This window comes from Anopheles funestus, chromosome 3RL (genome assembly GCF_943734845.2).
Source record: "Anopheles funestus chromosome 3RL, idAnoFuneDA-416_04, whole genome shotgun sequence".
NCBI classification, from domain to species: Eukaryota; Metazoa; Arthropoda; class Insecta; order Diptera; family Culicidae; genus Anopheles; species Anopheles funestus.
Genome location: NC_064599.1, coordinates 53,402,692 through 53,426,626, shown reverse-complemented (window position 1 = coordinate 53,426,626; position 23,935 = coordinate 53,402,692). Strand labels below are relative to the sequence as shown.

Below are 23,935 nucleotides of genomic sequence, written 5' to 3'. Positions count from 1 at the left end.
CTTGTAGTGTTGTACCAGCTCGTAATACCCCGTCGGGTGGCGAACGGGAGAATAAAAACAGAACTTTACCCACTAGACGGGATCCCAAAATAAAAAAAACTCAACCCTCGTCCTTGTATTTCAACAACGATGACGCTATAAAGGTTTTAGAATGCGCATTTATGGTGAGCATCACAAAATAGATTAGATTGTTAAAGTCCTCCGTAGTAAAAAATGGTCCCTTTAGGCACACTTCCCTAGCGTTGATACACTTCCAGTTCCTCCCGTCATTACCGGTGACAAAATGGACGACACCTCGGTTGACCGGCCCGTGGAAGCCTGCAGCGGTTTCCGCCTAAACGTGCCAGAAATAAACGCAGACGATATGCCCTCCTTCTTCTACGCGCTTGAGCACTGGTTAGCTGCGATCACACCGAAGATGGATGGTAAGCGTTTCCACATCGTGATGGCGCAAATTCCTCTCCGTGTTTTACCCGGACTGAAGCCGCTGCTCGAACCAGTGCCCGCAACGGAGCGGTACGCTTTTGCTAAACGAATTATCCTGGAGCATTTCGCCGAAACCCAGCGGAGTCGCCTATACCGTTTGATGTACTGCCTGAGGCTGGGAGACCAGAAGCCCTCGAAACTATTGGCGGAGATGCGACGCGTGGCCAACGACACCATGGCTGAGTCTTTGCTAGTAGATCTTTGGATCGCGCGACTACCACCACATGCCCAAGCTGCCGTCATAGCCGTGCGCGATGGTACGCCCGATAAAGCTACAGCCGCCGATGCCGTGATGGAGTGTCAGCGCACCCGCATATCCGCATACCCGCATAGCGCAACAGCGCATATCCCGAGAAGTGGCAACCCTGAACCGAAAGTTAACGGAGTTCATGGAGGCAACGCGCCGTCGCGAGAATTCTCGGCGTCGCGCGCCAACACCTCTACGCGAAGCCAATGGAACTTCTGAGGAGTGCTATTACCATCGACGATTTGGTAGCGCCGCCCGATCCTGCCAACAGCCATGTCGATTTTCATCTTCCGCCTACCCGAACTGGAGGCAACCACCATCATCTTCTTTCTGTGGAGTCGTCGGGGATATTGGCCCGCAGGTGAACACCATCACGCCTGTGAGCAACCGGTTGACGATCTTCGACCGAAAGAGTAATCAGCAATATCTGATCGACAGCACTTTTCACCGAGCTTACCCAGGCGCTTGGCAGTAAACATCTGCGGACCACGGCATACCACCCTGAAGCCAATGGATTGATTGAGTGTTGGCATCGGACGTTAAAGGCGGCGATTTGCCGCAAGGACACCACGCACTGGGTCGACCATCTACCCTTGATTCTCCTTGGATTGAGGTGCTCATTCAAGATGACATCAAGGCATCGCCCGCCGAGCTAGTCTATGGAAGCACGCTGGGGATTTCTGCAGAGTTTTTCCACAGCAGCCCAATGACAAGTTTGCCCGACACTACAGCGTTCACTCAAATACTGAGTTCAAATCTAACTCAAATCAACACATCAAAACAAATTCAAATCAGAACATCTAAACAACATGTTCGTCACAAATACTTGTCTCCTCGGGCAAACAATCTCCTCTACAACAGTCTGCCAGAGCTGATATTAACATTTAGTAAAATTGTCAATCGTTCCTTATAGTTATTTAAATGATTTTTTGCAATGAATGTTAACACGTTTAAAAGACTTAAACAATATCATAAATAAATATCTTTGTTTATGCATTTGAAATCGAAGAACAATACATTATGTTAAAACATACTCATCTTCTTAAACTTAAAAAAAAGAAAAGAAATAAAAATCTGTAAGTTTATATAAGTGTCCATCTTTCCCTTCATAGCGTCCATCTTTCCCGCACATTGAGCTGTTGCAGTCGAGAGACAAGTCAACCGCAGGCTCCTAGAGCGTACTCAGCGACAATGTCTCCTGCGGACAGCATCTGCATTCAGAACGGTGCGATACGAGACGGCCGCCGTAATTACAGGCGTAGTACCGATCTGTTTGCTGGTGAAGGAGGATGCCCGCTGCTACCATCGACAGTCCTCAAGAGACAGTAGCTATGGTAGCGAAAACTTCACAGCGCAGCAGGTCCGACAGAACTGAGTTCTCCGGTGAATTGAGTTCTTTGCTTGTTGTCGGTTCCTTCCCTCCTTCCCTCGAAGGTTCGGTCAGCTCGGCTTGTGCAACGACCAATCTTATTCCTTCTTCCCATTCTCCTATATTTCCAAATTTACCGGAGCAGGAAAGTTTTGCCAAGGGTAACAACAACTAGAAGGGTTGACAATAATATTCCCTTAAATGTTTATCAAAAAGGAATCAGATGGATCAGATTGGACGATCTATTTCAAGGGGCAAGCAGTTGTATGCTTGCCGAAATTTGGAGATAATTCCAAAGATAGGCCTAATTTTATTAAGGCATCTAAGGATGCAACGGCGCATCTAAGGTACAAAGGACCGGTGAAGAGGAACACCTAAACAAAAAATACCTACAGGATCATGACAGACGTCGATGGTCCACAATTGGCGGACTCCTCACAGTCCGCCGTCCAAACCGTTTTCGTCGACGGTTTGGAAAATATTTCGCGCTCTGGGTTTCGTGAGGGAGTCCAGGGGAACACAGACGGACACGGATCGTGGGAGGTTGTTGGAACTAGCACAACAGACAGACCTTCTAGAACAGGGGTTGGAAAGCGAATTACTCGCCAGGCCACAGCTGGTCTACAATCACACGACAACTCCATTGCGAGGCACGACGGTGGCAGAGCAAATTCAAATGCGAATGTCAACTATCGGTCGGGCGCTGGGGAGGGCGGTAGTGGTAGTAGCAACAACGGTGGCCAGGGCGGCGGTTCTAGTCCAGCGGGTGGTGGAGGCGACCCTGGTGACGGAGGGGGAAGTGGATCTTCTGGAGATGGAGGAGATCCTCACCCCGGTCGACCAGTTGGCAGTGGAGGTCCTTCCGGGACACCGTCAGCAAGTGCAGGTGCGTCGGCACTCTTGGCCAAGTTATTTGCTGAACCTCTAAGAGATCCGGTTCCGAGCGGAACACAATTTCTACCTTGTAACACCGAAGAGGTAGTAAGTGAAAGAGAAGGGAAGGTCACTCAGTATAGCTCAGTTATGTGGGCGGATCCGCTGATCGCTGTTAACGTCACGGTTGGGTCGACGCACTCCGCAATCGACAAGTTTCCGGGAGTGGGTGTTAGTGTCAACAACCCTCTTGAAGCCCAGGAACCACTATTGACAGAGCAGGGTTTGATGCTCAAGTCGATAATCGACACAGAGTCAAACCCGACGTTGCTGAGGTCAATGATGCCGGTGAAAGGAATGAAAGACGTGAGTGCCTTGATCTGTTTGATGGAGACCTCTCGGAGAACGGGCATCCAGTCGATGTCTGACGAGGCGCCCCTCATCAGATTGGGATTACTTATGCACTGTATTGCCCCGGTGGAATGGATGGCTTACTCTACAAGTAATGTCCAGAACTTGGTTGCTAATGGGTACGCTGACGTAGCTGGAACAACCCGCAAGTGGACGAGCGCCCCAACAAACTCAACATCAACACAGATTGGTACAGATGCTGGAGCAAGCAACCTGTACTGGCGGACACTATCCCAGTACTCACGACTAGTCAGCGGATCTTCGACAGTGTCGGACGTGATCTTCGACAGTAAGCAGGAACAGGTGCCTGTAGAAAAAATCAAGTTCATCCCCGTGAAGATGAGCTGGAGAGGTCAGTCATGGCTAGGTCCATACATATTGGCCCACACAACCACGAAGTGGTTGAACCATGCTGTTTCGGTTACCATACCAGTTAAGGTCCACGATCAGAAGACTTCTTCAAACAAGATGAAGATTACGTGTATGCCAAAGGCAGCCACCGTTTATGTCCCTGGCGCGTACCAGTATATATGTCTTGTGATCACTGATGTTGTAGAAGCATCATTCCCTCAAACCGAAGAAAAAGAAAAAAAAAGCCCGGCATAGTCCGACCTCCACCTCCACGTGGTGCCGGGTGGAATGTAGCTAGACCGTCGTATCTAGTTTGCATACCAACGGAGGCGGCACGACCCACGCCTGAAGGACTTGTTTTGGATTTTAAAGAAGGATCTGTTTTTGGTGCTGGTGGGCGACCCAGCCCAGCCCCTTAGTAAGGTTGGGTGAAATCAACTTGAAACGGCGGTTTGGATCAATGGGAAGCCTGCCTCCGTCCTAGTAAAACTTGGCATGTCTCCAGAAGCGCTCACTGTCTGTCGTCGGTTCGCAAAAACCGATGGACCGTAGGTGCAGGTGAGCTAGCGCCCTGCTTTACCCCGACCTGGCTCTGAATGTGTTGCCTCATAAGGGCGCACACCAACCCTCGCGTGGCCTCCCTGCTTGCATAGATAACCACGGGGTCATTAAGGGGACTACGGTCTTCAGGCAGTGATAGCGGACTGGAGTTTGGACCCAATAGATAGAATGAACTCTAACCACAATTTTTCCATGTCGTTAAGAAGCACTGTTAGGGAGCAGTGCATCGCGGAGCTATCGGCCTTGGAGAAGGCCAAGATGCTTCGCGAGCATGAAGGTGAAGAACGCGAGGCGCTACAGGAGGCTGCAGATCAGCACCTTCAGTGCTTCCGCGAATACGTCTTTTCGCTAACAGGGGGCGAGTCAGCCAAGGCTAAGCCGAAGCTGCTCACACAAATCCTGGAGCTATTGGAGACGTTAACCAGGGAGAACAAGTCGCTACGTAACCGACTTGAGGCAAAGACCTCAAAGGGGTCTGGAAGTGCGGCAAGCACCGTAGCCCAGAAACCTGAGGCACAAGAGTTCGTCCAGCAGACGAAGAAGGACCGCAAGCCGGATGCCCAAAAGTCTGCCATGGAGTCGGCCAAGAAGAAGCCAAAAGGCGAAGCGGTCAAGCCTGCAAAGCAGGCGAAGAAGGGAAAGGCGGTGGAGCCGCCCAAGCCGGCCGGTCGTAAGACCGGACCGCCGCGGGCGGCGAAGCCGCCAAAGAAGCAGCGACCAGAGGCAGTACTGGTCAGAGCAGGAGAGTCCTCCTCCTATGCAGAGATCCTCAAGGGTCTTCGCAACGGGGAGGACCTCAGAGGGGTAGGAGAGCAGGTCTCCAAGGTCCGAAGGGCCCAAAACGGAGACCTGCTGCTGGAGCTTCGGCAAGGGAAATCGGCTCGTGAGATTGTGCCGGCCCTCGCCAAGCACATTGGAGAAAAGGCCACATTGCGGGCTCTAGCCCCAACAGTTCTGTTGGAGGTCCGTGATGTGGACGAAGTGACCACGTCTGAGGACGTGGCCACGGCCATTCAGGGCCAGTGCGGAGTTGCCGTGCCGTCTGCGGACATACGGCTCCGCAAAGGCCGTGTCCCAGGGACACAAGTGGCCAGCCTTAAGGTTGGCCACCAGGAAGCCGAAAAACTTCTCAAAAAAGAGAAGTTCAAAGTAGGCTGGTCGATCTGCCCTATAAAAGTAGCGCAACGATATACTCGCTGCTTTAAGTGCTGGTGCATAGGGCATCTAAGTTACAGATGCCCTAAAGAGGACAGAAGGGACCTCTGCAAACAATGTGGACAAAAGGGACACGTCCTGAAAGATTGCCGCAACAAGGCGGCATGCTTGGAATGCAAGGGGGGCAAGGCGTCGGGGCACTTGACTGGAAGCAGTGAGTGTCCAAAGCGCTTTGTCGTAAGTAAGCGATAATGGTTAGGTTTCTACAACATAACCAGAACCACTGTGCCGCATCTTACCATTTGATGTGGCAGGTGGCATTGGAGGAGAAGGCTGATGTAGTTCTAGTGGCTGATCCAGTGTTAGACAAGACACACAACCGCAACATTTTGTATGCGGAGGATCAGTCAGCTGCAATAGTCACTTGCGGCGCATTCCCCGTGCAGCGGCTTATTCCAACAAGCCAGCCTGGGTTGGTAGCGGCAGTAATAGACGACATCGTCGTTTGGTGCGGTTGCAACAGCGTGCAATACGCAACGAGCGCCGCAACCAATGATATGATAATGATAAGGGGAGGAGCGAAAGCAAGGTCTCTTCGGGGCCTTGCAAGTAGTACGTAGTGGCCTGCACTAATTGTTGTAGGACAATTCAGTGACAGGTCTTGACGGTCTTATCCTCGGCGGTGAGACTTATGTACTTGTCGTTGAGGTGTAGATACCGTCCATTTTACGCCTTGTCCCCTAGCCAAGGACAACAGCGCGGTGCCGTGGGAGATTCGGTTCTTTTAACTCAATCGAATGTACCCTAAGGGCTGCTGCACGAAGTAATACCCTCCTGGGTGATCCGTCAGTAGTTCGAGGTTCGAGAGGAGTTCAGTCCGTAGGTGCACTGGTGCTGGTGCAAATCGGACAGTACCCAGAGTGTGGTGCTTCCAGCCGAGCTGGTCTCCCCTTCTGGAAGATGGGTCCCTATGAAAGTTCTCCTCTCGGTCATCAACAAAAAAAAAAAAAGGTACAAAGGCAGGCCCGGCAAAGTCCGACCTTCACCTCCGCGTGGTGCCGGGCGGAATGTAGCTAGACCGTCGTATCTAGTTTGCATACCAACGGAGGTGGCACGACCTACCTTTAAAGGATTTTCTGTTATGGTGCTGGTGCTCGAAGGCCCACCATCGCAAATGCGGAAGGAAGGCCTGGAGATCTGTGCCTCATTCTTGAAGAGAATGAGGGAAACGCCAAGTGAGCGGTATACCGCTACCTTGAGGCGTCTTAAGGCAGCTCCAATGACGCGCAGTACATCCAGGCCGTAACTGACCGCATCCCCCAAGCGACTGTCGGGACCGGCTCGGGAGACCTCCAAAAACAAGACGGAAAATCAAGACAGGGACAAACAACAATGACGGACGTTCCCGAATCACCGCCACGTGTAGTGGACGAACTACCAGAACTCATTGCGACACCGGTTGAGCGGCAGTCCACGGGTAATGTGGCCAGGTCTTCACTCGTGGAGGCCCAGCCTGCACCCCAGTTACCCGGAAAACAGCTGTCACCTGGTCCGACCAAAGAGGAGGTGGAAGAACTGACGCACATGACGGAACTGATCTTGGAGGCCAACAATAAGCTTCTGCTTAAGTTGAACGCTGTAAAACAGTGGACACAGGAACAAACACAAGCACAAACACAGATAAACCAAACATCAGACAACCCAAACAGCGAAGACACCACACAAACAGACAAACCAACAAACACACAAGACACCCCAACAAACAACCCTTCGACCCACACAAACAAAATGACAAAAACACCAAAAGACACAAACACCAAAACACAAACAAACAAAAAGACCGAAACCACACAAAACTCTGACATCCCCACGACCACGGACACACCCTTGACCCTTTCAAACGATGAGACAAGCAACATAACTGACAAACACACAGACACACAAACAGCCAAAAAGACAAAGAAACGCAAACGCAGACAAAACAAGAACAAGACTACGGACAACAGACCAGGACAAGTCTCAAGAACACCCGAATGGACAAAAGTTCTGAGCAAACAGGCCAAGCGACGGGCACGGAGGAAGCAGCGGAAGCAGCGGCGCTTGACACGAACCAGCAGCAGCAGCAGCAACCGGAGCAACAGCAGTAAACAAAACAACCGAAGCAGCGCGCGCATCGCGTCCTAGATGCGTTGGAGCTGGAAACAACAAACAACACAGAACGAGATGATGCGCATCCTCAAGGAAAAGCTGGGTGATGATCGGCAGAAAGTGGAGCGTGTAAGGATGAATTTCTAGGGGAATATTCTTCTGGAATTGTCCTGCAAGAACCACAATGAGACGCTTGAGATGTGGCGGAAAGTGTCCGAAGCACTGGAGTGCAAGACGAAAGCCCGACCACGGACCCCCACAATTCGCCTCACCGAATCCGCGATGTGGGGACCTCACAGAATCCGCGATGTGGTCTACAGATCGTGGACGAGGCATGTTGCTGATGTAACTCGAGATTCTGACATCAGTGAAGTAATACATGTCTAGAGTTTTATTTCCACTCATCAGTGTTCCCTTAATGGAGGTAAGGCTCGATCCGGCACCAATCGTTTAAGTCCACCTTCGTTCAAATGAGTCACCGTGTAAAAGTACGAGTCAGCACTTTTCAGTAAGTGCCGCGCACCGATCGTTCCGCGAAGTAAACCGTTGTAATCGAACGCGCGCCGTAGCGTCAACCGAACCGAATGCGTTGTTTACCACATGGCGACCGTGACAGTGGTTATGTTTTTAGCATAACAAGCAAGGTAAAGCGACCTTGTGACGCGAAAACGACATAAAAAAAAATGCAAACTTGGTGCATTTAAAATTGGTGCAACATAAATAATGAAACAAGAAGTGAACAATCTTCACGAGGCACTTTTCGAGCAAATGAAAAGGTTGGCGACATTCGAAGAATATACCACAGAACAGGGAGTGTTAAGAATCAGGTCATTCTTGAGAAAAGTTGACAATATTAAAGATTATAACAACACTAGAATTCTTGAGAACCTCATAATAGAAAGCCACCACCACGTGCAATATTTTAAGAGAGAACTTACGGAAGCATTAAGAAATGCACATAGGTACGACAGTGACTATGATAGTGGTGTAGAAAGTGATTAAAAACAAAAAAAAAAAACAATAAGTGAAACCGAAATGGGAAGAGACCATGATCTCACAGTGATTCAAACCCAAAACATTCACACAGAACATCATTTGACACACGATTTCAAACTTAATATAATTCTTACGGTGTTAACCATAATGTGCGTGATTAAGGTAGTGAAAACCCTGTACAAAGTGCTCCGTAACCAAGCGCAAAAACGCGCAATAAAAGTGCTTACACTACCGAAAAGAGAAAAAAAACAATAATATTGTCGAGTAGAAAGTGTGTCACAAACAATTAAACTAACCTAAATCACGTAAAAAGTGAAGTGTATACAAAATCGAAACAAAAAACTCAAGGAGTGTAAATTGATATTTAAACGGTGTGAAACGCGATACGGAAACGAATAGCTACGCACACCTCAGCAGAACGTCAACCGAACCGAATGCGTTGTTAACCACACACCGCGCTGGCTGCAGCCATGAAGTCGCAGCCAGAGATGTTCGAATTCAAGTGCCAAAGTACCTTTATGACCTTATTGGTGACTATTTCCGAGACCGGGTACTGGTCTACGAAACGTCACAAGGTACCGTGGCGCGCAGAATATGGGCAGGCGTACCGCAGGGTTCGGTCCTAGGGCCGACCCTCTGGAACATCACGTACAATGCCGTTTTAACGCTCCCCTTGACACCGGGAGCGACTGTAATCGGGTTTGCAGGCGACATTGTACTTACGGTGTTAGGTAGTACGATCAATGAGGTCGAGAGAGTTGTTGAGGAGTCGGTCCAAACTATATCCTCTTGAATGCATACTGTGCGACTGGAACTCGCACCTGTTAAGACGGAATATATTCTAGTGAGCTCTCACCGAAGTCAGCAAAGTTCGGTTATTCATGTCGGGGCATCTGTGATACCGTCGTCGCGAAGTTTGAAGTACTTGGGGTTTGTCATTGATGACCGCTCAGAGTACACTCAACACATTAAAGTACAGTGGCTGTCAAAATAAAGTGCCCACCCCTTGATTTTTTACATTTTTGCCATGATTTTAGTGAGAAATGAAGTTAGAACACTGCAAATTTTTGTAAATGCTACTTATAAACGTACTCTAACAGATTCATTACCTAATCATAGTAAATAAAAATTTTTTGCACGCACCAAAAATAGTTCTGAAGTGGGGTTGAACTTCTTTTTTATTTTGATCAGGATCGGAGATCCTCACTCGCTGGCTTGCCAAAACCTTCTATGAAATACCGAAAATGTTTGATAGCCAAATAGATTGCTAGTAATTCCTTGTCTCGGTTTGACCTTCCATCAGGAAGATGCGATCACATACATATCGACATAGTAGGACCGCTTCCTCTTTCCGATAATATGGCTTACATATTAACCGTAACCGATATGTAACTCGATGGCCGGAAGCATTTCCAATAGCCGATATTACCGCTGAGACAGTAGCTAAAACGCTAGTTCAAAACTATGTATCTCGATTTGGATGTCCTGTAAACATTTCTTCAGATAGAGGTAGGCAGTTTCAATCGAAACTATTTGCTGAGCTGACTAAGCTATTAGGTAGTCATCACATTACCACTACTGCGTATCATCCACAGTCAAATGGATTAGTGGAACGTTTTCATAGGCAATTGAAAGGTTCACTGATGGCAAATGATACCTCTGAACGCTGGACTGAAAAGTTACCAATAGTACTTTTAGGAATACGAATAACACATAAAGAAGATCTTAAATGTACTCCAGCAGAATTAGTTTACGGACAAAATTTACGGTTGCCTGCTGATTTTCTAGCGCCGTCATTAACACCTACTCCCGATACAATGGATTATGTAACCAAGAGTGTAACCATAGTTCACTCCTAGGAACGGCTCTAAATTTCACTCCTAGGAACGGAACCAAATTTCACTCCTTGGAACGGAACCAAATTTCACTCCTTGGAACGGAACCAAATTTCACTCCTATGAACGGCTTCAAAATTCACACCTAGGAACGGATCGAAATTTCACTCCTCGGAACGGCTTGAAATTTCACTCCTAGGAATGGTACCAAAATTCACTCCTAGGAACGGCTTGAAATTTCACTCCTAGGAACGGTACCAAAATTCACTCCTAGGAACGGTATCAAATTTCAATCCTAGGAACGGATCCAAATTTCAGTCGTTATCGTTTATAAGCTAGCCCGTGCATTTTGTTGTTGTTGTGAAATTTAGCACTCGTGGGTTTTGTTGTGAAATTTATCTTCGTGTTAGAACCTTGTATGAAGATTATGAATGCATACGAGTTTAATTGGAGTAAATAAATTTAATGCATCCAAGTAATGTTAAGTCATTATAAATGTAAGATAAATAAAATGTATAAATATATGAATAATAGTGATACATATAATATGTTTATATAAAAATATATGAAATATATGAATATGAAATCAACAGCCGATTCTGCCAAAATTAGTCATGTTCCTTGATTTGCACATTTTCTCAATCTTATTGTGCAGGAAGGAATCGAAAAGTCAATAAAACCCACTGTTGATGAAGTCAAGTCCATTGTTAGACATTTTAAAAAAAGTTCTAAGGCCACCAAAAAACTTGAGGAAATGCAGAAAAATCTCAAGTGTCAAGTTCTAAAACTAAAGCAAGATGTTGCAACTCGGTGGAATTCCACAAACGACATGCTTGCAAGATTTTTAAAAAATAAAGAACCATTACTTTCTTGTTTGGCAATATTAAATATTCATAGCAAGTTGCAAGAAAAAGATTGGGTTATTATGGAACAAGCAATTTCGGTACTAGAGCTGTTTAATTTGTGCAACTACTGAAGTATCTGCGGAGAAAACAGTTACTCTTTCAAAAATGGGTGTAATATGTCGAATTATAATTGCAGAGTTAAGGAAAACACAGAGCGACCCAAATTTAATTGAAGAAGTGCGAATTTTGGTTCAAACGTTGTTAAAGAAACCCTTGGAGAGGCTAAGACATGTAAAAGATAATGATATTGTGGTGGAAGCGATATTTTTGGATCCTAAATATAAGCAGGAAGGATTCATGGAAGATGCAGAATTATTTAAAAAAACGTACGAAAGAATAATACAAATAATCATTGACGACCAAACCCAAAACCAACCCGTACAAATTAGTTCTGCAAACTCTGCTGAACCTGATCAAGAAATAGTTAATCGCTTGTGGGCCAATTACGACTCAAAATTAAGCAATAGGGAAACAACGTTGCATCCTGGAGCCAGTGTAACCCGAGAGGTAGAAAATTTTATGAAAGATATTTATTTAACTAGAAATGGTGATCCTCTTAACTGGTGGAAGCAAAATAAAATATTTTATCCCAACTTGTATAATCTAATGCTGAAACGGTTGTGTGTTCCAGCTACATCCGTTCCATGTGAGAGAATTTTCTCTAAAACAGGGCAAATTTCCCCCGAGCGTAGAAATAGATTAAAATCCAAAAAAATTGAAGAATTGATTTTTCTGAATTACAATTATGGTAGGTAAGAGTTTTGCAAAAATGTAGTTTGTTAGTAAAAATTAATTCTCGTTTCGTTCACGATTTTCATATATTAACAAGCACTGATCACCGAGTTGTCGATACAAGCAAAGGAATAATGTTTCAAAAGGAATTAAAAGTGATGTAATTAATGAATGTTACATGTAAAACAACTTAAACGGTATATTATATTATATTTCTTGACAACGTCCGAAAGCAATATTACTCCCCCCCGCTCCAACCACCGGCAACCCCCCCCCCCCCCCCCCCCGGTCAGCACATATCCAGGCTCATACATTTTTTTTGTAGGACCATGTTCAAAAACCTGTTGGAGTGATTCCGCTCCTTTCCTGGAGTGAACGTTTTCAAACCGTTCCTTTTTTTTTGGAACTTTTCCCATCACTATAAGTAAGTACGTTCTTCCGTGGATCATAGAACAGTACGGTCCGAACCCAAACGTTGTGTTTCAACAAGATGGGGCCCCGTGTCACACCTCGAACCGCACTCAGAAGTGGTTGCAGGAACATCGTCCGTTCTGGACGAAGGATATGTGGCCGCCATCCAGCCCAGATCTTAATCCGCTGGATTATTCTATATGGCGCTTTCTGAAGGCCAAGGCCTGTTCCAAACGCCACTCCAGTACAGCAAGCCTCAGACAAACATTGACCCATACCTGGAGAGAAATGGATGGAGAGTACATTATAAGAACCTGCCGTGCATTCCGGAAGCGTGTGGAGGCCGTAATTGTAGCAAACGGAAACTCGATCGATGATTAACGTAGTTTGGGACCCTAAGAAACATTCTGCTTTTAAATTAAAAAAAAATCTTGAACATGAAAATGTTAACAACCTTTTTTATGTTGACGTTGCTCAATGGTGCAAACATTATCACGCATACGGTAGGATCGTTCGAGAGGTGAAAAAAAATCCAAAAGTGTCTGTACGCCAGATCCAGGAAACCCTTCGGCTACCCATTTCTGATAGTACTATTCGTCGCCGGATCAAAGCGCAAGGTTTCAACAATTAGCTTGTTAGGAAACGTCCGTTCATTAGCAAGGTTAAAATTTGCAAAAGACCCGTGTTCGCTGAACACCGTAAAAACAATACGCGTACAGCCCGAGGAGTGTGGTGAAGACGTGGATAGTGTTATTGTACGCAAACAGCATAGCAGGCGGTCGGATTGTGTGCGGACCGACGCGTTCCTGGCCGGATTCCAGCAGCGGGCGACGGCCGATCCCGGCGTCGGCATCCGGGCCCTGGCGCGAGACGTTGGCGTGGCCCCGAGCACCGTCAAGGTGGCGTTAAATGAGGACCTGCGGTACGCGTCGTACAAGCGACGTAGGGGACAGCTCATAACAGCAAAAACGCGCGAAAAGCGGCTTGCCAACGCTAAGCGCTTGCTGAGCTGGCCAGGCACGTTGTGGTTCTTCTCTGACGAGAAGAACTTTTGTCAAGACCAGAAGCACAACGTACAGAACAACCGCTGGCTCGCTTACTGTGCTGCTGATGTGCGCCGTGTGCCGCAGACGAAGTTTCCTCAGACGGTGATGGTGTTCGGGTGCGTCTCGTCGGAGGGAGACGTGATGCCGCCTCACATCTTCCTCCAGGGCCTGCGGCTGAATACTGACGGGTATATTGACCTGCTGGCCACCGTGGTGAAGCCGTGGATTGAGACGGTGGCCAATGGGCGGCCGTACGTTTGGCAGCAGGATTCTGCACCATGCCATACGGCCGTAAAAACACGCCAATGGCTCACTGCCAATTTCGACCGATACACCAGCACCGACGTTTGGCCACCCAGCTCCCCTGACCTTAATCCTATGGATTACTTTGTGTGGGGCACAGTTGAGCGGGACACCAACAGGGCTTGCAAAGATAACCACGGGGTCATTAAGGGGATTACGGTCTTCGGGCAGTGATAGCGGACTGAAGTTTGGACCACAGAGCAAAGATGAACTCTAATAATACTATTGCCATGTCGCTAAGGAACACTGCTAAGGAGCAGTGCATCGTGGAGATATCGGTCTTGGAAAAGGCCAAGATGCTCCGCGAGCAAAAACGTGAAGAACGCGAGGCGCTAAAGGAGGCTGCCGATCAGCACCTGCAGTGCTTCCGCGAATACGTCTCCTCGGTGAAGGAGGCGAGTCAGCCAAGGCCAAGCCGAAGCTGTTCGCAACAATCCTGGAACTGTTGGAGATGTTATCTAAGGAGAACAAGTCGCTTCTCAAGCGACTTGAAGGAAAGACTTCAAAGGGGTCCGGGAATGCGGAAAGTACCGTAGCCCGAACAACTGAAGCACCTGAGTTCCTCCAGCAGACGAAGAAGGGCCGTTAGCCAAAGGCCCAGAAGTCTGCAATGGAGACCAAAGCTACCAAGGAGAAAGGCAATAAGGTCATGCTTGCTAGGCAGGCCAAAAAGGGGAAGACGGTGGAACCGCTTAAGCCGGCTGGTCGCAAGGCCGGACCGATGCGGACGGCAAAGCCGTCTAAGAAGCAGAAACCAGAAGCGGTTCTGGCCAAAGCTGGGAAGTCCTCCTCCTACGCGGAGATCCTCAAGGGTCTTCGCAATGGAGAGGACCTTAAGGAGGTTGGACGGCAGGTCTCCAAGGTCCGAAGGGCCCAAAACGGAGACCTGCTGTTGGAGCTGAAACGAGGTAAGTCGGCACGTGAGATTGTGCCGGCCCTCGAGAAGCACATAGGAGAGAAGGCCACATTGCGGGCACTAGCCCCAACAGTTATGTTGGAGGTCCGCGATGTGGATGAGGTGACCAGGTCTGAGGACGTGGCCACGGCCATGCATGGCCAATGCGGAATTGCCGTGCCGACTGGCTACATACGGCTCCGCAAAGGAGGTGTCCCAGGGACACAAGTGGCCAGCCTTAAGGTTGGCCACCAAGAGGCCAAGAAACTCCTCAAGAAGGAGAAGTTTAAGGTCGGTTGGGCTGTCTGTCCAATTAGGGCAGTACAGCGCTTGGTACGCTGTTTCAAGTGCTGGTGCGTTGGGCATCTTAGCTACCGATGCCCCAAAGAGGACAGACGGCCCAGACCTTTGTAAGAACTGTGGACAAAAGGGACATGTCCTGAAAGACTGCCGCAACAAGGCGGCATGTCTAGATTGTAAGGAGGGCAGGGCGTCGGGGCACTCGACTGGGAGCAGCGGGTGTCCTAAGCGCCTTGTCACTAACAAGCGATAAGTTTGGTTAAATTTCTACGGAGTGAAAACACGTGAACAAGAGACAAAAAACCGACACACGTGGTGTTGCGGCAAAATCCCAAACGGTGCGTGGCGGCTTCCGCAGCTGGTGTCTGGTGTCGCCGCGTGTGTTGCCGTCCATGTGCCCGATGTGGCGTTGTCGCCGCGTGTGAATCCGGTCAAAACAACACCAGGTGTTAAATTCGGTGTAACACTTTAGCTAAAGTGCTGCCTGGAAGGCACTTTTTTGTTCCACCGAGTGTTTCTGTATACGCAGTGTTGTGCGGTGATAAATAGGAAAACGGACATTCCGGCCAAATCCGTGGGGCCAGGATTTTGGTTCTTGGTGTGCGACGCGGAATCGCGGGCCTGAAACATTTTCCGCGAAGTCGGAAAAACCTAGGAGTTTTTCGCGGACCGGTTTTCCGCCCATAACTCCCAGAGTTTTCCACCGATCGGGGTGAAAAGCGCACCATTCGACGCGTATTGGAAGCGCGCATCCGAAAAATCAGCGGAAGTCGATCAGAACGGAAGTGGAGCAGCTATTGCTCATACGATAGGTCTTGCCAAGACCTCCCACTGGGTGCCTCAAACGAAAAATCGGCCGTAAAACAACGATTTTATTGTGTATGGAAAAATCACCTTGATAGTGTGCGTGAGAACTGTAGTAGTGTGAGTGTCATTTCGTTTTTTTGGTGCATAACTTTTGCATTTGTGGACCGATCCGGACGTGCGAGGTGTCGGGGGAAAGGTCTCGGCGAGGGGCGTCGAGTCGTCAACACCCCGCCCCCCCCCCCACCAGCACCCTCATTCACCCTTCACCACTCATAACCAAGAAAAGCCCGAAAACCGTCGTTCGATGCGGAATTTCGGCATCAGGTGGGGTAAGTGTTATCCGGACCCGCAGCAATGATGGAGGTGTTCAGTGATGAGTCGGCGGACGCGGAGGTTCGCGAAATCATCAGGCCGAGGAAGAGGAAGTCATTCCAAATGAGCATGTCTCCGCGGGTGATGATGACGCGTCTGGATTTATCGCCAGCAACGCTGGCGTCATTAAGGAGCACGCCGGAGGCGACGGAAGTGGCACCCACGCCAGCCCCGAGGAAGACCTCGGAGACATTGGGATAGCCGGAAACGATGTTATGGTGTGGGGATGTTTTTCTGCAAACGGATTATGTCCGATTCACCTAATTGATGGAATTATGGATCGTTTTATGTACAATAACATCCTCAAAGACGTGATGCTACCATATGCTGAGCAAAACATGCCAATAAATTGGATTGACCACACTGCCAAAGTGGTTAAGTAGTGGTTTAAGGATAACGACATCTCGGTATTGGAGTGGCCACCGCAATCTCCTGATCTCAACCCGATTGAGAACCTGTGGGAGATCGTTAACCAAAGAATCGATCGTGATCGTGTTCGAAATAAGGATCAACTGTTTGAGGAAATCAAAAAGGCTTTGGCAGCGATTCCACAAAACATTATTGACAACCTGATTGAGTCCATGCCTAAAAGGTGCAAGGCTGTAATCGAAAATAAAGGATTCGCAACGAAATATTGCAAATGGAGGAGAAGTTGGTCGCTTCATTTCCACCGCACAATGGCCACCAAAATCACCAGATGCCAATCCGTTGGATTATTGTGCCTGGGGTATTTTGGAAAGTAAGGTTGGAACTAAAAAATACCAAAGTGTGGATCAGCTCAAGCAAGCGCTTCGCCGAGAATGGGCCAAAATACCGCAGAGCCACTTTCGGGCAGCATGCAATGGCTTCATCGGCCTTCTAAAGGCCACAATTCGTGCCAAAGGTGGCCAAATCGAACAAATATAAATTGATTACGAAATTTTATGTTATGTTCGAAATTTTTTGCTTTCATTCATTAAATTAAAAAAATAAATACAAAAAATATGAATTGTTACTTTGTTGCAGTTTTTTCACTCGCTTGCAGCACATCTTGGAGTGCTGTAACTGTGTAAACTATGACAAGATCACCAAAGCAAACCTGAAGATTACACAAAGTGAAACAATTACCAAAGAGAAGATGCTTTTGACCTTAGAGGTCTATAACCATGTACACTATGACAAGGTCACCATAGCCAACCATGTAGATTACAAGAAGTGGAACAATTATCAAAGAGAAAATGCTCTTAGTCTTCATGGGTTAGGACTCTGTAAACTATGATGAGCTGTAACTAAGCCTTCGACGAGACCACACGTTCTGTTTTGCTCCCGTTTTATTCAAAGTGTTTTTTGCTGTGTTGTTTGCGATGGGTCGTGGTGTGCACGCAACTGAAGAGCAGCGTCAGCTGATCAAGCGTTTGGCGGCTGCTGGTGAGTCGCAGCGCACGATTGCTGCCAAGCTTGGGCGCTCGAAAACCTTCGTGATGAATGCTATTCATAGCACGGGAACAAAGGTATCTACCGGTCGACCGCGCAAAACTACTGCGAGGGACGATGCTAGGATGAAGCGGTTGTGTAAGGCCGATCCGTTTAAGTCGACCAGGGCGATAAGGGACGAGGAGCTGGAGCTATCTGTAAGTGATAGAACGGTCTAGCGTCGCCTGGTTGAGAACAACCTGGTCGGCCGGTGTCCCCGCCGCAAGGTTCCGTTGCTGAAACGGTGCCACTTGCAGGCGCGAATCAACTTTGCGCAAAAGCGCATTGATTGAGCAGTTTGCTCTTGACTGTCGAGTAGATCAGACGTGTTTTCTATCAGCAAGAGTACAAGTCATTACAAATACAATTAAAAACAAGACGAGCCATGGAGGCAACAGGAGTTAGGCCCATTAGGGACAAAACCTTTAAGATCGTGTACGAAGGGATTCCAAACGCCCTTCTCGATCAGAAGTGATCGACTTTATAGTCGATACACTGAAGGCCGGGGAGATCGTGACACGGATACAGATGTGCACGTCTACTGCGGTTGTATTCGTGGAAACGGAGACGCTTGCGCAGGCGCAAAAATTGGTGCAGGAGCACCAGGGAAAGCACTTCCTGCAGATCGACGGGACGGCTTACCCACTGCCGATTCTGTTGGAGGACGGAGCGACGGAGATGCGACTGCACGAGCTTCCCCCCTACGTTACCGAAGCCGAAATCAACACGAAAAAACAAGCCAACGACATACCTGAATACAATGGTAAGCGAAACTCCTGAAACAGTTATTGAATCGTCTTCTTCCTCTCACAGAAAAGACGAGTCTTGCCTTACCTGCAAGGGATCATGTCGTAGACTAGATCAGTGTCCCACGTTCCTGGCAATGAATACGGATCAACGTTGGGCTGTCGTGCGCGGTAACGCATGCCGACAGTGTTTGCGCCGACACGAAGGCAGATGCAGATTACAAAAGTCGTGTGGGGTGAATGGTTGCCGGTTAACCCATCACGAACTTTTGCACGACGCAGGACAAAAACGGGGCTCAAACAACGTGTCCGGCGCTCAACAGCCGGAGGAGCCAACGCGGATAAACAATGCGGTGAACTCGTCCATTACGGAGTCTGTTAACTCCCATATGTCTACAACTGGAGGTGTGCTGTTGCAATACGTACCCATACTCGTGTTTGGAAATGGCAAGATTGTTGAAACGTATGCCTTCCTTGACAGTGGTTCAACAGGCACGTTCATTGAGGAAAGTTTAGTAGACGAACTGGGACTTAACGGGACTCCCCATCCATTGCACATCCGGTGGACCGGAGACCTCGAAAAGGAAGAAACCCGTTCTATGCGTTTGGCCATTCAGATCGCCAACCCAGAGAATAGGAACAAGGTTTTTACGCTTCCGAAAGTGCATTCTCTTGACACCCTGTCGTTGCCATCACAATCATTTTGTAGATCGTCTGTTCCGCACATGCAAATGTGGAACTTACTATGGACATGGTCGTCGCGTGATGAATTACCGGATTCTCCGAAGACGATCCACCCTAAAGGTGTCTTAACAGCGGCTGGCCCTTTAGCTTGTGTAGCATGGTCTTCACGAGCAACCGGTTGGCCTGTCCAGGTCCTTGGGAAAACCGATTGCTCGTGAAGACCATGCTACACAAGCTGTAGTATTTCAACCTAAAGCAGTTTCCGCAGCGTCAAGCTCGGAAAAGAACGATCCACTGCTTAAGTCCTCTATCCTGATAGAGGGTGTGACGTCTGGCTCACTCACCAAAAGATTGGGCCGCTTTTCGAATGATTATAGTGGATACGCTCAGCTGGTGCAGTCATCGTACGCTGCAGCCATCTCTAAGGACACCAAGTTCGGAAAAACCATTTCCGAGGCGCAGTACTTTTACTATTGTGTGGTACTGCTGTGGCGTCGCTTAGCCGCTGTGAGTTGTTCTCACAGCCACATCAATCGCGAGTTGCGCGATTTCTTGTTCATGCGTATTGCCGACGTAGCGATACCGGAGGATATCAACGATTACCTGTTGGGAATCGGAGATGTCACGGACTACAACGGGGTACCATGGACTCTGGAACTAGGTGTGTCACTGAGCACCACACCAGTTTCTGGTCTCTGTGGGCATTATGGCAGAGTTAATGTCACAACCCACATCCACTACGAGACCGTCCCATCACCGTTTGTTGCGCTTGCTCGAATCATCAACGAGTACGCTTATTCGGTTGCGCCTCGGACCGCCATTCCGTCGCCATCATGGGACTTGCCCATGGACTTACGTCCCCAAGGGGCAGAGGGGGAGGTACTTCTCCCAAACGGTAATCTTCTTGGGTGGCACCCATCAAAGAAGATGACTGAAGGACAGTTGAGAACGTCCAGCAATAATGACGTATACGCGACAGTAGCGAATCGCGTCGTGTCGTACGTCACCGGAGGGGTGGAAAATGAAGTGGGTTTTCCCCTAGCTGTTGGGTTGGTGCAAGCCATCTCATCAGCTCTTCACTTCGGGCGAGCGGAATGTCAAAACAGTTTGACATCCCTGTACTAGGACCGCTGGATTCCGATAGAGGGCGTCAGGATATATATATATATATATGGTGGCGGCAAGCGGGCCGGTGCTCTTATTTTCGGACTCGGCAAAAGTATAGTCAGGGCAATAAATTTGAACCGTATTACATGAAATTCATGTCGTGTTAAAATTTTGCCTACCACGATCCGAAAATTCGACAGTGATGTTGCCTCATGCCGAGTGGGAGATGCCGCTGAAGTGGCAGTTCCAGCACGACAACGATCCCAAGCATACCGCTAAAATGGTGAAGAAGTGGCTTGCGGATCAAAAAGTTGACGTGATGGAGTGGCCTGCACAATCGCCGGATCTCAATCCGATAAAGAACCTGTGGGCGATTGCGAAGTCGCAGCTTCCAGCCGCAGGTTCTCGAAGGAAGGAGGAGCTTTGGGAGAATATCCAACGTGCATGGTACGCAATTCCTCCAGCAATGTGCCAAACGTTGGTTGAAGCCATGCCCCGAAGAGTTAGAGCTGTTCTTCGGAACGATGGGCATGCTATTAAGTACTAAGACTACCGAGCAAGCCCGGGATATGGCTATAGTGTGGGAGGAAACGCCCAAAACGATATTAAAAAAACTTTTTACTATAAGTGTTTTTTGCTGTGTTGTTTGCGATGGGTCGTGGTGTGCACGCAACTGAAGAGCAGCGTCAGCTGATCAAGCGTTTGGCGGCTGCTGGTGAGTCGCAGCGCGCGATTGCTGCCAAGCTTGGGCGCTCGAAAACCTTCGTGATGAATGCTATTCATAGCACGGGAACAAAGGTATCTACCGGTCGACCGCGCAAAACTACTGCGAGGGACGATGCTAGGATGAAGCGGTTGTGTAAGGCCGATCCGTTTAAGTCGACCAGGGCGATAAGGGACGAGGAGCTGGAGCTATCTGTAAGTGATAGAACGGTCTAGCGTCGCCTGGTTGAGAACAACCTGGTCGGCCGGTGTCCCCGCCGCAAGGTTCCGTTGCTGAAACGGTGCCACTTGCAGGCGCGAATCAACTTTGCGCAAAAGCGCATTGATTGAGCAGTTTGCTCTTGACTGTCGAGTAGATCAGACGTGTTTTCTATCAGCAAGAGTACAAGTCATTACAAATACAATTAAAAACAAGACGAGCCATGGAGGCAAAGGAGTTAGGCCCATTAGGGACAAAACCTTTAAGATCGTGTACGAAGGGATTCCAAACGCCCTTCTCGATCAGAAGTGATCGACTTTATAGTCGATACACTGAAGGCCGGGGAGATCGTGACACGGATACAGATGTGCACGTCTACTGCGGTTGTATTCGTGGAAACGGAGACGCTTGCGCAGGCGCAAAAATTGGTGCAGGAGCACCAGGGAAAGCACTTCCTGCAGATCGACGGGACGGCTTACCCACTGCCGATTCTGTTGGAGGACGGAGCGACGGAGATGCGACTGCACGAGCTTCCCCCCTACGTTACCGAAGCCGAAATCAAAGCAGCGCTTGCTTGCTTTGGTGAAGTGCTTTCGGTAACGGAAACCGAATATGGACCGGAGAGTAAGGTTCCGGGAATAAAGACTGGCATACGCCTAGTCAAGATAATTCTCGGTACACCAACACTGCAGCTCGGACCAACTATTTTGGCAGGAAAGGAACGTACCACTGTTACCTACAGTGGACAAAATCCAACGTATTCGTGATTTGTCCCGCGCGCAAATATCGCAAAAAGACATTTCAACCACCGTGGGAGTGTCCCGGTCTATAACCATGTACACTATGACAAGGTCACCATAGCCAACCATGTAGATTACAAGAAGTGGAACAATTACCAAAGAGAAAATGCTCTTAGTCTTCATGGGTTAGGACTCTGTAAACTATGATGAGCTGTAACTAAGCCTTCGACGAGACCACACGTTCTGTTTTGCTTCCGTTTTATTCAAAGTGTTTTTGCTGTGTTGTTTGCGATGGGTCGTGGTGTGCACGCAACTGAAGAGCAGCGTCAGCTGATCAAGCGTTTGGCGGCTGCTGGTGAGTCGCAGCGCGCGATTGCTGCCAAGCTTGGGCGCTCGAAAACCTTCGTGATGAATGCTATTCATAGCACGGGAACAAAGGTATCTACCGGTCGTCCGCGCAAAACTACTGCGAGGGACGATGCTAGGATGACGCGGTTGTGTAAGGCCGATCCGTTTAAGTCGGCCAGAGCGATAAGGGACGAGCTGGAGCTATCGGTAAATGATAGAACGGTCCAGCGTCGCCTGGTTGAGAACAACCTCGTCGGCCGGTGTCCCCGCCGCAAGGTTCCGTTGCTGAAACGGTGCCACTTGCAGGCGCGAATCAACTTTGCGCAAAAGCGCATTGATTGGGCCAGCGACAAGTGGCGGAATGTACTGTGGTCCGACGAAACCAAGATCAATTTGTTTGGTTCGGACGGCAAACGCTGGGTGCGTCGGCCAGTTAACACTGCATATAAACCGCAGTACACAGTGAAGACCGTTAAGCACGGGGGCAACATCATGGTTTTGGGGTTGTTTCTCGTGGCAAGGTTTTGGTCACATCTTTTTGATTAAAGGTATTATGGACCAGCACTGCTACGCAGAAATACTGCGAACCGTGATGTTGCCTCATGCCGAGTGGGAGATGCCGCTGAAGTGGCAGTTCCAGCACGACAACGATCCCAAGCTTACCGCTAAAATGGTGAAGAAATGGCTTGCGGATCAAAAAGTTGACGTGATGGAGTGGCCTGCACAATCGCCGGATCTCAATCCGATAAAGAACCTGTGGGCGATTGGTTGATGCCAAACGTTGGTTGAAGCCATGCCCCGAAGAGTTAGAGCTGTTCTTCGGAACGATGGGCATGCTACTAAGTACTAAGACTACCGAGCAAGCCCGGGATATGGCTATAGTGTGGGAGGAAACGCCCAAAACGATAGTAAAAAAACTTTTTACTACAAAAAATTTAACTGGCCTTATTATTATTTTTTCGAATTTTTTCGAACGAATTTCTGACTTTTTGACTACTTCTTCTCATAACTTTCTTACTTGACGCTTAAACCAAAAACGGTTAAGAGGACATTACAAAGACACTTTGTTCATGCTTTTCTCAAAAATTGGTAATATTTGAACTAGTTTAAGTAACCATTCATGACATTTTAACAATCGAACAAGAGGTTGCCTTATTGCTTTGTCGGACACTGTATATATATGTAGGTACAAGACATATATGACCCGGTACACAAATTTGAGGAATTTCATCTATGTTAATCTATAAATATGTTTAAAAAAACAAATTTTTATAATCATAATATTTCGTTTTCAAATATTGCGCTCTCAACAGTCAAAGTGAAAAGACGTGTTTTTGTTTACTTTGCTACCATGTGCTCATACGAGAGATATGGAAGGAATACCTTCCGTATCGATTATTCCGAAGCTCCCGTAGGCCCAACGTTGGACGAGACAGTGAATTTTCTGTTCAACGTCCTTAAGACGGGAGAGGACATTTCGATGGTGCAGCGCAACACTGTCTTAAGCGTTGTTTTCGTGACAATGCCAACGCTGGAACGAGCGATGAATATCGTGAAGGAGCACGCTGATAAGCATTTTATCACGCACGAGGGGAAGCAGTTCCCTATCCGTGTTGAAATGGAGGATGGTGCGACGGAGGTCAGGGTACGCGAGCTCCCTCCCGGTCTACCAGATGCGGATGTGGCTGCCGACCTTGGCCGATTCGGAGAAGTAATCTCGATTGTGCGCGGTG

The 23,935-nt window shown here is 48.3% G+C and overlaps 2 protein-coding genes across 3 annotated transcripts in view; both read right to left on the bottom strand.

Moving 5' to 3' along the window:
- The window catches only part of LOC125770854 (GDP-Man:Man(3)GlcNAc(2)-PP-Dol alpha-1,2-mannosyltransferase), a 39,238-nt gene that overhangs the window by 8,886 nt on the left and 6,417 nt on the right, over positions 1–23,935 (bottom strand). The window lies entirely within an intron of this gene.
- On the bottom strand, positions 1,153–10,579 carry LOC125770855 (uncharacterized). 2 transcript variants are annotated; one of them, XM_049440890.1, is made up of 2 exons: positions 6,494–10,579; positions 1,153–3,998 (listed from the first exon to the last, which is right to left on the bottom strand). In XM_049440890.1, exon 1 carries the CDS (start codon positions 7,625–7,627, stop codon positions 6,719–6,721), a length of 909 nt encoding a protein of 302 aa, XP_049296847.1. In that variant the 5' UTR covers positions 7,628–10,579; the 3' UTR covers positions 1,153–3,998; positions 6,494–6,718. The 2 variants fall into 2 exon arrangements, with proteins under 2 accessions (XP_049296847.1, XP_049296848.1); XM_049440891.1 differs by having other exon boundaries at positions 1,153–4,004; positions 6,500–10,579.